A 14,127-nucleotide genomic window follows, 5' to 3' on the forward strand; every position below is an offset into this window, starting at 1 on the left:
TCTTTTCCTTGCCTTATTGTAGTAGTTACAACTTGCAGTACTGTGTTTCAGTTCAGTGTTAGAGTGGTGAGAGTGAAATTGTTGACTTGTTTCTGAGCTCACTGAAAACATTTGTTCTTTCACCATTAAGTATGACGTCATCAACTGTAGGTTTTTTGGTAGGTGCTTTTTATGACATTAAGTTCCATTCTATTCCTAGTGTACTGATAGTTTTTTTTTTAATTATTATGAATGGTATTCAATTTTATCTAGTGTTTTTTCTGCAACCACTGATATGACCATATGATTTTTCACTTTTAGTCTGTTGATTTGTTAGATTGTGTGGTTGATTTTTGAATCTTGAGAGAGCCATGTATGTCTGGAGCAGATCCCACTTTGCTGTGATATAATACTTTTTCTTTTTAAAAATATATTGTTGGATTCTCTTTGCTAAAATATTGTCTAGGACTTTTGCACCTGGGTTAATGAGAGATACTGGTCTGTGTTTTTCTTTTGGTGCTTTGTTTTTGGTACTGAGATAATACTGGTCTCATAAAATGAGTTGGGAAGTCTCTTTTATTTCTGGAAGAGGTAGTATAAAATTGGTGTTGATATATTAATCATGTTTTTAAAAAACAAAACTTGAATTGTCCTCAGATACAGTTGCTTGAGGTGGAAAGTTTCTCATAGAAGTAGACTTCTGGCCAGGCGCGGTGGTGGCTCACACCTGTAATCCCAGCACTTGGGGAGGCCAAGGCGGGCGGATCGTGAGGTCAGGAGATTGAGACCATCCTGTTTAACACGGTGAAACCCCATCTCTACTAAAAATACAAAAAAATATTAGCCAGACTTGGTGGCGGGTGCCTGTAGTCCCAGCTACTTGGGAGGCTGAGGCAGGAGAATGGTGTGAACCCAGGAGGCGGAGGTTTCAGTGAGCCGAGTTTGCGCCACTGCACTCCAGCCTGGGCGACAGAGCGAGACTCCGTCTCAAAAAAAAAAAAAGAAGTAGACTTTTGCAGAGTTATGGAAAACATTCTACCACATTTCAGGTTCTGTGTATTGCTATTTTTTTTTAATGGTAGGAAGAATGAAGCAGTCAGTACTAGTCATTAAATCATAAGCAGTATGTTGAATATAGAACTATTATATAAATTAACTCATACTAGATTATGTGATTAGACTTACTGATTTACTGTAACTAAACTGAGTGTGAATTACGGTTCTGGAAAAGAATTTGGAAATTGAATCAATCTGCTTGATTTTACAGATGTGGAAACAAGGTAGTGAGGGATTTGGTACCTTGTCCAAGGTCACAGTTTGTGAAATAGATTCCAGATTCAGGCCACGGTCTATTAAGCCAGTGGGTTTTACCTAGGGAGGAACATTAGATTACCAGTGGGTCCTTCCAGAAAAACAAAAACAACAAAAAACTCCACACATGGGCATATACTATATTCTCTATACGTAGAAGTAGCAGCCCTTCTTTTATAGAATATAGTTGAGACAGATTACCAGAGGAGTTTGCAGTATGTCAGTTCATGCTATTTTTTCTTCCGTAGTTGAGAGGAAGTCCATGGCACAATTAGTATAGTGTGTGTGTGTGTGTGTGTATACACATACGTGTACTCTCTCTATATAGTAGCGTGTATATACGTAGTGTATGTATGTGTATATTTTTATATATACTCAAAATAAACTTTTCACCTGCCTATTCCCAGGACCTACATAATGGCACTCAGATATATGAATGTGAGAAAATATAGAGGGGATTGTGATGCACATCATTGGTTAAGAACTGCTGTACTAAACCCTGCCTGCAAACCTTTTATGCTTACATTTTTTGAAAATGTCAATAGTAACTACTTAGAGTTACTTTGATAGAATAAACCTATGGGTAGAGATTTGAAGTTTCAGAAAGTTTTAAATTGGGAGATGTTGCTAAAATTTAATATACGTAAATAACCGTGCCATCCTTTTTAGAACTATACCTTTAAAGTTGTAATGTAAGCTTAAGAATATAAAAATACATATAATTTACTTATTTTTATAATCATTATGTTACTATATTGAGTTCTTTTAGACACTTGATGGGATAGAGACTGATTGCAGAATCAGCTTGAGGAGGGGTGGGGAAATTGTCACAGCATTCCCCATAAGCCATTTTCTTTCTACTTATGAAAAATATCACTCTAGTTTAGATGTAGAAAACCATCCTGAATCCTATTTACCTTTAAAAAATGGTGGAAATATCTTTTTATTAAGGAAAATGGCCCTTTGTTTATCTTTTATGTAGACTAGGATGGCAAATACAAGACACTAATGCTGCTCCCCTTCCCTTCCAACACTGTAAAATCCTCTCCAAAAATATTCTCACAATCTTCCGTGGTGTAGTGCCCCAGGCAGCCATTATTAATGCTGATTACAGTCGACACTGAAGGTAAAACCTATTTGGCATTTTTGCTCTGGGCAGTGTTCAATTTTTTTGCCAGTTTTGTTTAGTTTTAGGGGTGTTCCTATGCCTGAGTGGGATTCTTCTTTTGGAAACTGGAAATAGTTGCATAGTGGTTTTTAACATGAATGAAATGGGTGATAATTCACAGAGCCCCCTTTTCCAACAAAATAAACAAAAGTTAGGTTAGACAGACTATTGGGATTAGAACGTTATTTTAAGCCAGGAGGTAGCAGACCGCACAACCTATGGGCCAAATCCATCTTGGAGCTAAGAATGATTTTTATATTTTTGGATGGTAGCAAAAAAAGAAGTCCAAAAAAAAGAATAATATTTTGTGAGTTGTAAAAACTACATGAAATCCAATTTTCAGTATCCATAAATAAAGTTTTAATGCAACATAATCATGTTCATTCATGTATTGTCCATGGATGCTTTTGTGCTACAAGGGCAGAGTTAAGTAGTTGTGGCAGACCACGTGGCCTGTAAAGCCTGAAATATTTACTGTCTGGATCTTTACATAGAAAAATTGCTATCCCTGTTTTAAGACAACAATGGGGCATTGAATATTGCTTTTGTATTATTTGGTAAAGGAGGAAACTTACATTGCTCATATTTTCAACACGTTTCTGAAAATAATTTAGAAAGTGCCTATTGTTTGCATACAGGTAAATGGTGGTAGCAGCCTTTTTTCTTTCTTTCTTTTTTTTTTTTTTTTTGAGACAGTCTCTTTCTGTTGCCCAGGCTGGCGTGCAGTGGCACGATCTCGGCTCACTGCAGCCTCCATCTCCTGGGTTCAAGGGGTTCTTCTGCCTCAGCCTCCTGAGTAGCTGGAATCAGAAGTGTGCGCCACCATGCCCAGCTAATTTTTGTATTTTTAACAGAGAAGGGGTTTCACCATGTTGGCCAGGCTGATTTTGAACTCCTGACCTCATTATCCGCCTGCCTTGGTCTCCCAAAGTGCCAGGATTACAGGAGTGAGCCACCATGCTGGGCCTATTCTTTTATACACAGTTGAGGTAGAGTTACCAGAACATAGTTTGCACTATCAGTTCATGCTATAATTTCTTCCACAGTTGAGAGGAAGTCCATGGCACCATTACTGCCCACAAATACTGGCAACTTATAACTACATCGCTGTGCTAGTATATTGTAGAACTACTGTTCTCAAACTTTTTAGTCTCAGGACTTCTTTAGAGCTCTTAAAAATTAAAGACCCCAAAACTTTAAAAAATATGAGTGATATATATCAATATTTACCATATCAGAAATTAAAGAAAATGTTTAAATATTAACTTATTTAAAATAGCAGTAATCCGTTATGTTAGTAAAGAACAAGTTTTTATGAAAAATATTTTCCGAAATAAAATAATTAGTAAAATTTTTACAATCTCTTAATGATTGTTGTAGTAGAAGAATTATTGTATCTGTTTCTCCATTCAGTTTGTTGTGATATGTTATTTTGATTGAAGCATATGAAGGAAATCTGGTCATACACAGATACATAGTTAGAAAAAAAGTAATAGTATTTTAATAATGTTTTTTAAGATATGGGTGTGTTTCTTTGATATCATACCATAACTCAAGATATGGCAGTTTCTTTTCTATTTTTTTTTTGAAGTCAATTTTATTTACATACAATAAAATGTGCTTTTTTAGATATACAGTTCCATAAGTTTTGATGAAAATATATGAAACATACATATTATACAATCATAATACACTCCAGTCAAGGCGTGGTGTTCCCATTTCCTTCATCCCACAAAGTTTCCTCATGCCCTTTTGTAATCACCTCCCTTTCCCTCACTCCCAGCTTCTGGCAATCTCTGAACTGATTTCTGTCCCTATATTTGTGCCTTTTCCAGAATATCGTGTAAATAGAATCCTACAGGGCAGCCTTTTGAGTGTGTCTGCTTTCACTTAGCATAATGTTTGAGATTCATCCATTTTGTTGTAGGTATCACTAGTTCTTTCCTTTTTTATTGTATGGATGTTTGCCTATCTATTCATCATTGATGGACGTCGGAGTGTTTTTAGTTTTCGGAGATTATCAGTAAAGCCACTGTGAACAGTCATGTACAGATTTTTACATGGACTTATGTTTTTATCTCTTACGTGGGTATCTACACGTGTGATTGCTGGGTAGTAGGGCAGGTGTGTGTTTTAACTTTAAGAAGCTGTAAAGCTGTTTTCCAAAGTGGCTGGGCCATTTTGCTCTACCACCACTAATATGTGAAAGTTCTAGTTGCTCACATGTTCAGCAATACTTGATATTGTCCGTTTGTGTTTTTGTTTTGTTTTAGTCATTCGAGTTAGTGTTAGTATTTCATTGTAGTTTTAGTTTGCTTTTCCCTGATGATTCATAATATTGAGTAGCTTTTTTCAAAAAAAAAAAATTTATTCTTTGCTCTTTGGCAAAGGACCTATTTGAATCTTTTGCCCATTTAAATAATTGGACAGTGTTTTTTCCTGTGATTGACTTGTAAGAGGCTTTATATTTTCTGAGTATCAGTCCTTTTTTAGAAATGTGTTTTGCAAGTATTTTCTTCCAGTCTGTGACTTTTTTCGTCCCCTTAGCCTTCAAAGAGTAGTTTTCATTTTAGTGAGATTCAGTTTATCAGTTCTTTCTTTTGTAGGTCATATGTGTTGTTCTAAGAAATCTTTGATAATTCAAAGTCACAAAGATTATTCATTTTTTCTTTTGAAAGTTTAATAGTTTTAGGTATTATTTTAGGTCTATGATATGTTTAGAATTAATTTTTGTATATGGTGTGATATATGGGTTGAAGCTTTTTGTTTTTTCTTTCTGCATATGGATATTCAGTTGCTCCAGCATCTGTGGTTGCCATGACTATCATTTTTCTATTGAATTACCTTGACATCTTTTCTCTACATCAATTGACCATTTATATGTGGGACTATTTCTGGATTCTCTGTTCTGTCCCATTGATACATGTATCTGTCTTTTCACTATAACCATACTGTTTTTATTCCTGAAGTTTTATAGTAAGTCTTAAAATCAGTAAGTATGAATTCTCCTTTGTACTTTTTCAGAATTATTTTGGGTATTCCAGTTTTCTTGTTTTTGAGATAAGACATAATTTTGTAAATGCTAGTTGCAGTGGGGAAGTTGAAACCATTGATGAACTTTTCGTCTTTTGTAACATTAAAATCTGCTTTGTCATGCACATTGAGTGGATTTTTTTTTAACCCATGAATACTTTTGTAATATCACAATTTATTTGGAAAATATTGTTTCTCTGAATTATGTAGACTTTCTGAATACTGTCACATTTCATTATTCAATATTTAAAAGTCACATTTGTTAATATCACCACTGATCTCATCAGAAAATTCTTTGACTATTGGAAAGGTTGACACCATCGCCTACTGCTGATGGTAGTAGATAAAAATTTTCAAAATTTTAATTTTTGCTTGAAAACTTAAATTTTATCATTGGAAATGCATACTTGTTAGTTGCTTTTCTTGGAGTCACAGGTTCACTTGGTTTACTTTTGAGAACATGCCTGTCAGATACCCAAGTCTAAACAGCCATAGTTTGTTAGTTTACAATTCAGTCATACGTGGGCTTTTTCTTGAGGCAACCATTGTATAGTTGATCCTTGAATAACAAGGGTCTTAATTGTGTGAGTCTACACATATGTGGATTTTTTTCAATAAATATGTTGAAAAAGACTTTGGAGATTTGGGACAATTTGAAAAAACTCACAAATGAACTTTGTAGCCTAGAAGTATTGAAAAAATTAAGAAAAAGTTAGATATATGTCATGAATGCATAAAATATATGTATAAACCAGTCTTTTATCATTTACTACCATAAAATATACACAAATCTATTATAAAAAGTTAAAATATATCAAAAAACTTACACACACGCACTTACAGACCATACATGGCACAGTTTGCAGTTGAGAGAATTGTAAACAAATGTAAAGATACAGTATTAAATTATAATTGCATAAAATTAACTATAGTACACACTGTACTACTGTAATAATTTCATAGCCGCCTCCTGTTGCTGTTGCGGTGAGCTCAAGTGTTGCGAATATCTACTTAAAACACCATATGATGCTAATCATCTCAGCTTGAGCAGTTTGTCTCTCCAGTAAATTGTATATCGCAGTCAAAAGTGATCTCTTGCGGTTCTAGCATATTTTTCATTGTGTTTAGCGCAGTACCGTGAACTTTGAATAACACCATGGGACCCATACAGAGTGCCACTGGTGATATTGGAATTGATCCTAAGAAGAGAAAACTCTTGACATTACAAGAAAAAGTGGAATTGTTTGATACATACCATAGATTGAGGTCTGCAGCTGTGGTTGCCATTTGTGATTTATTTTGTGAACAGAAGACATAAACTTATGGTATTGATAAATATAGTTCAGTACAATAAATGTATTTTCTCATGATTTATTTTGTGAACAGAAGATGTAAACTTATGGTCTCGATAAGCACAGTTCAGTACTGTAAATGTGTTTTCTCTTCCTTATTTTTAAAATAACCTTGTCTTTTCTTTAGCTTACTTTAGTGTAAGAATACAGTAGATAATATTATAACATAGATAATATGTGTTAATCGACTGTTGATGCTATTGGTAAAGCTCCTGGTTAACGGTAGTCTATTGGGAAAGTTTTTGGGGAGTCACAAGTTACACACTGATTTTTATTTGTGTGCAAAGTCGGTGGTCCTTACTCCTGAGTTGTTGGGGGTCAGCTGTATTCACTATGCAGCAGAGTTATGTTTGCTTGGTTTTTGTCCCATACAGTATTAAAAAGTAGTCTGCTCAAGGGCCAAGGTTTAATAAAATTATTAATTTCAGTGGCTTTTCATCAAGGACATTCTCAAGTGAAGTGAAACTGGTGTTCAGAGAAATATTGTGATATGTATGGTTATTTCCTATTATATAATGGCTATTTTTATATTTAAAGTACAGGGATTAACCTGTAAACCTAAACCCAAAGTTATAAGTGGGAAGACAGTAAATTATTGACACTTTAGGAATACCTGAAGTTGCTATCTTGGGAAACAGTCTTTTATTTTAAGAGCTAATGTGGTTATATTGTTGTTTTTATTATCTTATAGGTGCTATACTTGGTAGATCAGAAACTCAGGAGTGTCTTTTCTTTAATGCTAATTGGGAAAAAGACAGAACCAATCAAACTGGTGTTGAACCGTGTTATGGTGACAAAGATAAACGGCGGCATTGTTTTGCTACCTGGAAGAATATTTCTGGTTCCATTGAAATAGTGAAACAAGGTTGTTGGCTGGATGATATCAACTGCTATGACAGGTAAGAACGCATTTAAGATTTTATGGTAGTACTGAGTAATTTTCATCCTTCCCCCCTTTTTGGAAGGGGAAAGATCAGTGCATGAATTTTCCCTTAAATATGTCTTGCTTTTTTAAAAATGGGAGTATAAAGAATATTATAACATGCTCTAATGACAGTATATTTTAAAGTAATAAAATAAACATGGCATATTTATGTTTTATCTTTGATATATTTTGAATAATCTACCAGGTAGTGAGAACTCTGAAATAAAAACCATTTTCCCCAATGGTGTTAGGATTGTAAATTTTTAAAATGCTAGTTTTTTAAGGAAAACATTTAAAAAATTACTTTAAAAGAGTTTATCTGTTGAAAATCTATCCTCAAGAAGAATAAAACTTAATCATGTGTTTAATTTTCTTTCAGTTTCCTTCTTTATGTATCTGGAAGAAATTTATCTTTCTACATTTTTTTCCTTTTTTTTTCTTGCAAAGTAGGCCCTTCGCTCTTTACCCTAAGAGACTTTTTTTTTTTTTTTCGGAGACGGAGTTTTGCTCTTGTTGCCCAGGCTGGAGTGCAATGGCACAATCTTAGCTCACCGCGACCTTCGCCTCCCGGATTCAAGTGATTCTCCTGCCTCAGACTCCCAAGCAGCTGGTATTACAGGCATCCGCCACCATGCCCGGCTAGTTGTGTATTTTTAGTAGAGACAGGGTTTCTCCATGTTGGTCAGGCAGGTCTCGCACTCCTGATCTCAGGTTATCCACCTGCCTCGGCCTCCCAAAGTGCTGGGATTACAGATGTAAGCCACCATGCGTGGTCTACCCCAAGAGACTTTTTAACTTGACATTCAAAATTTCATCAGAACTAACACAGTCCTCAAACTACATACTTGTTTAAATTGCTTTACTCTGTACTGGAAGTAAAATAAAGTGGTCATGTTATTGACTGCCTGTGATCTTTCTGTATGGCGTCCCATAGCAGTTAGGGTGATCCGTTCACTGCCTGGGCCACAGGATTTCTGCTGTGGGTAGGTGCTGAAGACAGGCAGAAGCTGTAAAGTCCCAGATAAACAGACATTTTGGAGCCAGAGAGTACTGCTGTATACAGTGAACACTAGATACTTCTGGATCACTTTTGGGAGCCTCAGTTGATAACCTGGAATCTGTGTTTGATTAGCTATATGTGACTAAGAGCAAAATGCATTGAATAAGCCCTTGAAAATTAGGTTAACTACACTTTTCATGAGAAATTACAACACAGTCATTTAGATTTAGATATATATTTCATATTTAGGATGTCCTTCTAAGTATGTGAATTTTCCAGGGATTATTTCTATGTACTTATATGTTTTAGCTGCGTTTCTGATTATCAACCTCTACTAACAGAAGTGGTCGAGTGATATGTGCTGTTATGAAAAGTAAACAGGAAGAAATTGGGGAAAAAAGTTTGGGAATCATCTTTATCCCAAACTGTTTTTTATCATTTAGTTGGAATCAGAGATTCCTATTCTTTTTTGTAGTAGAAAACTACTTTGCTCTTTATCTAAAGACAATACTCCAGCTACGTGAGACTCGATAGTGCCAAAAAGAGTAGTGAGCCATTTTCACTGGAGTCTGCAAGTGTGTTATTCATTGCAAATACTTGCTCTTGGAATGGTAATTAGTATACTACCTTTGTGTCTGGAGGTTAAATGCTAATTTTAAACTATAAAATTTTTGTTTTTATACTCTAAATTTGATTGAAAACAAATAGGATAGTAAGAGAAGTAAGAGGAAAAGAAGATTGAAGAATTGTCAAAGTGTGGAAGAAAAGAAAATGATAAAAGAAGAATGAATGGTGAAAAGTAACTTTATTGAATTAATTAGGCTAAGTAATCATGTTAATCTGTTGTAATTTGAGACATGATTTTAAATATCAGTTTTTAAATTTATATATTTCTCTTTATAAATTGTTAACATTTAGCTTTCATTCGTCTTTAAAAAACCTCCTGCCAAATAGATGTTGATGTTGAGTATATTTTAGTTTGATTTTGTTAAACCTCCTATCTCCCTGAAATTTCTTCAGCTTTTCACTTAAGAATTAAATTCTACATTATTATTCTGACAACTATCAGAAAAGTTCAGTTTGTTTTTAAGATACACTGTAAGTTCATCTGATGTTGATTTTTTAAAAATAGGTTTAGCTGTTTATTACCCTAAGTGGGTGATTAGGATTTGTTCTAAAGGCTAAATCCAGGTCTTTTCATGACTTAAGCTCCTATGTAGAAGGCTACTTTAGTTTTATTTTTTTGGTGTAATTCTAATCAGTTTGAGTTAGTAGGTGCTATATAATTATTGTTACATGTTTTTTTTCTACTTACTGCTCATCTCAACCCTGTTCATTGCATTTAGGGAATTTAAATCTACACTCTAAAGAACAATGACAGTATTAATTCCTCAGCCTAGTTGGGGTTTCTGATGTTGAAATGTTTCACCCATGAGATATGAGCTTTCATTTTATCATTTTATATATAGTTTTCAGTTTTTGTATTCACAAAATGGGAACGCTATATTTCCTGTGAGCAAAAGCGCTCTTAGACCAAATTGCCTCATTGACTTTATGTCCTCTTCAAGCTTTTCTAATAATTAAAAAAATAAAAAAAGATGCTTGCCTTAGGTTGCTCATTAAAAACCAAATTACAGCGATAGTCTCTAGTAGTCAATGTGATTGTTATAAAGTCAGTCGTTGATTTTTTTTTTTTCTAAAGAGATTTAGTAACAGGAATCCAGGAATATTTTTGGTTTTTAAGAATTACTAGATATTAATATGAATCTTGAAGTTGAATATAAATGACTAATTTATTTTATTGCAGAATAAAAACACCTGTTGTAGGGTCAGTATAATAATATTGATTTTAATTATTTTTTTCTCTGCTTATTTATAGGACTGATTGTGTAGAAAAAAAAGACAGCCCTGAAGTATATTTTTGTTGCTGTGAGGGCAATATGTGTAATGAAAAGTTTTCTTATTTTCCAGAGATGGAAGTCACACAGCGTAAGTTCACAGGGAAAATACATAGGTTTGCTTAACTGTAGATTGGAAACAAAATATATTTGTGTTGATGGAATAATTTACCCCTACCTCTTCATATTCTTTTTTTCCCCCAAAATTTGAGACTATGACAAATATTTATTATAGAATTTTGTAGACCAAATCTGAGTTATTTTTCCCCCCCTTTTCCACAGCCACTTCAAATCCAGTTACACCTAAGCCACCCTATTACAACATCCTGCTCTATTCCTTGGTGCCACTTATGTTAATTGCGGGGATTGTCATTTGTGCATTTTGGGTGTACAGGCATCACAAGATGGCCTACCCTCCCGTACTTGTTCCAACTCAAGTAAGTTATTGTCCTGTACTTTGTAGTGTTTTAAATTTTATATTTTTGAGAAATATTACTGTGGTGAAACCCATTAACTTATTACCAATTATTTTCCTTTGGAGTTAATTTTTTAATGTTTATTGTCATGAGAAGTCTAGCTAACTTTGCAAGCTTATTAATGTACCATGTCCTAAACTTTTCTCACTTTAGGGTTGAGGTCTAGTAGAATGAAGGGGTATTTGCATTTCTGTTCCTCTTTGGAGAGTTTTACTTTCATGCTAATACTTTTCAGTATTAACCTGCTTTGCTTCTTTAGAAGTCGTTTATGATGGAGAAGTTAAATCATAACCCTGTCTTTGCCCTCTGTCCCCTCCCCCATTTCTAAATTTCTGTGTCTTTTTCAAGACCACTTGGCAAAACATTTTATCCATGGGGATAGACCCAGGAAGGTAACCAAAAAAGTATAGAAAAGAGAGGTTTCATAAAGGCTTCAGGAAGATACATCCATAAAGATGTTTTTTTAGGGAAGGGGAGCAGAAAAGTAACCTTTCTTACCATGTGTTGTTGGTAGATCAAGTAGTTTTGTAGATCAAGTATTTTTTTTGGTTGCCTCATATCAAGTGTGTACTGAAGATTAAAAACTTTTTTAAGGCTCTTGATTGTCACACACCACACCCCAAATATTTCTGGAAATATAGGTGTGGAGGGTAATCAGATTAAATTCATTAAATTTTCTGCATTCTCTTATCATGTAGACACTTTGTGCAGGTGTGGTATTTATAAGGACTTTTCATGGAAGTAGTTAGGATTCTACAGGCCTATGAAAGCTGATAACTTTCGGTTTTACTTGCTTGAGACATCTCTGAATTCTAGTAGTTACTGTGTTTCTTTCAACTCTTAAGATCACATTACCTCAGCCTTCTGGATCTCTTGGTGTAACTTTGCTTCTTTAATACCAGAAGGATTAATGGTTAAAACTTGATAAAAGAAAATGGTAAAGTACTATAATTTAATGACCAAAATAACTCCTTCCCTCTAAGCTTTGTTTATATAACACACTTATTTCTCAGTGCTTGCAGCAATCTGTTAGCATTAGATCATGGATTCCCATAATCTTTGTAAGATGTGTATATAGAGAAATAAACCCAAAGGTAAAATACCGTGTTTGGTAATTAGGTAAACATTATTTTGTACACCTTGAGTATTTTAACTTTTTTTTTTAAACATTAGTAACTAAGTTTGTGTTCATTAAGAATCATTTCCTAAAAGTGTTTTAAAATAAAAAGTTTTAGTACATAGTCTATGTAGTTTACTCCCAATGACCATAGGATACACTCTTACCTTCTGTCAGTGATAACTTCTAAAAAAATTTGCTTTAGTATCAACATTTAGAAGAGAGATTATTCATTATTATAATAGTTTCCTGAATTTACCAGATCTGTGATATGATAGAAACAAGCTGGAAACCACATTTATAAATAAATTTGTTATGGTTTTTATAGAAGGAGTTTTAAAATGTAATCTTATAGATAACACTGATTTGTATACAGTATTGTTGCAAAAATGTGCTTAAGGCTTTTCTTAAAGGGCTTTATATCCTATGTATGTGGTCAGTTTTTAAGAAATACTAAATAATTTAAGGGTTTGGGCTTTTAAAAAGGATTGATGTTATTCATAAATAAGAACCAGGGATTTCCTGTGAGTATTCGTACATCTCTGTGGGGTTTAGCTGTTTGTTATGGTTAAAGTTACTGTACACATTTATTTAGTACTTACATGCTCTGTCATGAGTTTATATGAATTTGTATGAATTTCTGAAAAATAAGGAAGAAATGTAAAGATTTTGTGATAGAGTGACCTGGTGTGATCAAGCTTTGGTATGAAAAATACAAGACAGGCCTGACTTTCTGCTTTCCTTCTGTCATAAACTATGTTGTGGAAAAGGGGCGTTGTCATCAGTCTGAAACTTCACTTTTGTCATCTCTCGCAGTCTCTGAAGCAGTATGGTTTCGTGCTTCAAGTCTTGTTTTTGCTGAGAGGTTTATGCGAACTGTTCTGCAAGACCACTTCGTGGCCATGATGTTACAAAAGGCTTAGTTTTATCTCCTATTTCAAAATAATAATTACATAAAGCACTTATTGAACATTTTACAGTGTGCTAGGGCGCTGTTACGTTATACATAAAGATGTAAATTATATAGGAACATATAAAAAGCACAAAATATTTTTTTTTCAGTGATTTCCAAGTTGTAAGACTGATACCATCTTTGGAGTTTGTTAAAAAATACAAATTTTGGGACCACACTCCTGAAAGTATGGAATGGGGCATGGGATGGTATGTTTTTAATAAGCTTCCCAGGTGATTCTGGTGACCAGCCGGGTATGGAAAACACTAATTTACTTTTATCTCACAGACTTGTTTATGTAGTAAAATCTCCATTTTATAGATAGAAAAATCTGACCCAAGGACTCTTTGACACTAAAGCTTTGTTATTATTACTTATGCTGTTCTGCTTCTTTTTTCAGAAAGCAAATGCCTTTTGTTTCATATAATTCAGTCAACTTTTCTGCTATCTCAAAATCATCCTGTAGGCTAATTTATTTTCCTACTTTTGGATATTGAATAGTTTGTATGACTACTAAAGTGAGGAATAACATCTTATATTAACATTGTCTCACATAGGACAAAAAGAGAAGTAAAGAAGTCATAGATGTATAGAAGGGCATATTCATGTGTTTTCCATTAAAAATTTCCAAAAATTCTAAAGTACATTTTGGAATAGGGTTGATGACCATTTTTAGAATAGAGTTTATAAACGTGATTGGATTGTAGATAAAAATTTCTGTGCTCGAGTTGATACTGCCAATTCCTATTAAGACTTTTTCAAAGGGTAGGAGAAGTAGGAGAGAGAGATTCGAAGTCTTAAGGTGACTTCTGTATTTCACCCCATATTCATGTCCCCATATTTCAACTTTAATTCCATACCAGTTAGGAAAAGATCTTACAGTCTTGCCATAGAGTTTTGAAACATTCTTCCTCTG

The 14,127-nt window shown here is 34.0% G+C and overlaps 1 protein-coding gene across 2 annotated transcripts in view; it reads left to right on the forward strand.

The window, feature by feature from the left end:
* ACVR2A (activin A receptor type 2A) overlaps window positions 1-14,127 on the forward strand; it is an 88,054-nt gene that overhangs the window by 45,043 nt on the left and 28,884 nt on the right. The window contains exons 1-4 of one of the 2 annotated variants that reach the window (XM_073019670.1): window positions 7,641-7,742; window positions 9,477-9,560; window positions 10,648-10,757; window positions 10,949-11,103. In XM_073019670.1, coding sequence (XP_072875771.1) covers window positions 10,709-10,757; window positions 10,949-11,103 — 204 coding nt within the window. In that variant the 5' untranslated portion in view covers window positions 7,641-7,742; window positions 9,477-9,560; window positions 10,648-10,708. Of the gene's footprint in view, window positions 1-7,534; window positions 7,743-9,476; window positions 9,561-10,647; window positions 10,758-10,948; window positions 11,104-14,127 lie in introns of those variants that run through there. The other variant, XM_007964923.3, reaches the window with a different exon arrangement.

Source organism: Chlorocebus sabaeus, chromosome 10 (assembly GCF_047675955.1).
Source record: "Chlorocebus sabaeus isolate Y175 chromosome 10, mChlSab1.0.hap1, whole genome shotgun sequence".
Classification (NCBI taxonomy): Eukaryota; Metazoa; Chordata; class Mammalia; order Primates; family Cercopithecidae; genus Chlorocebus; species Chlorocebus sabaeus.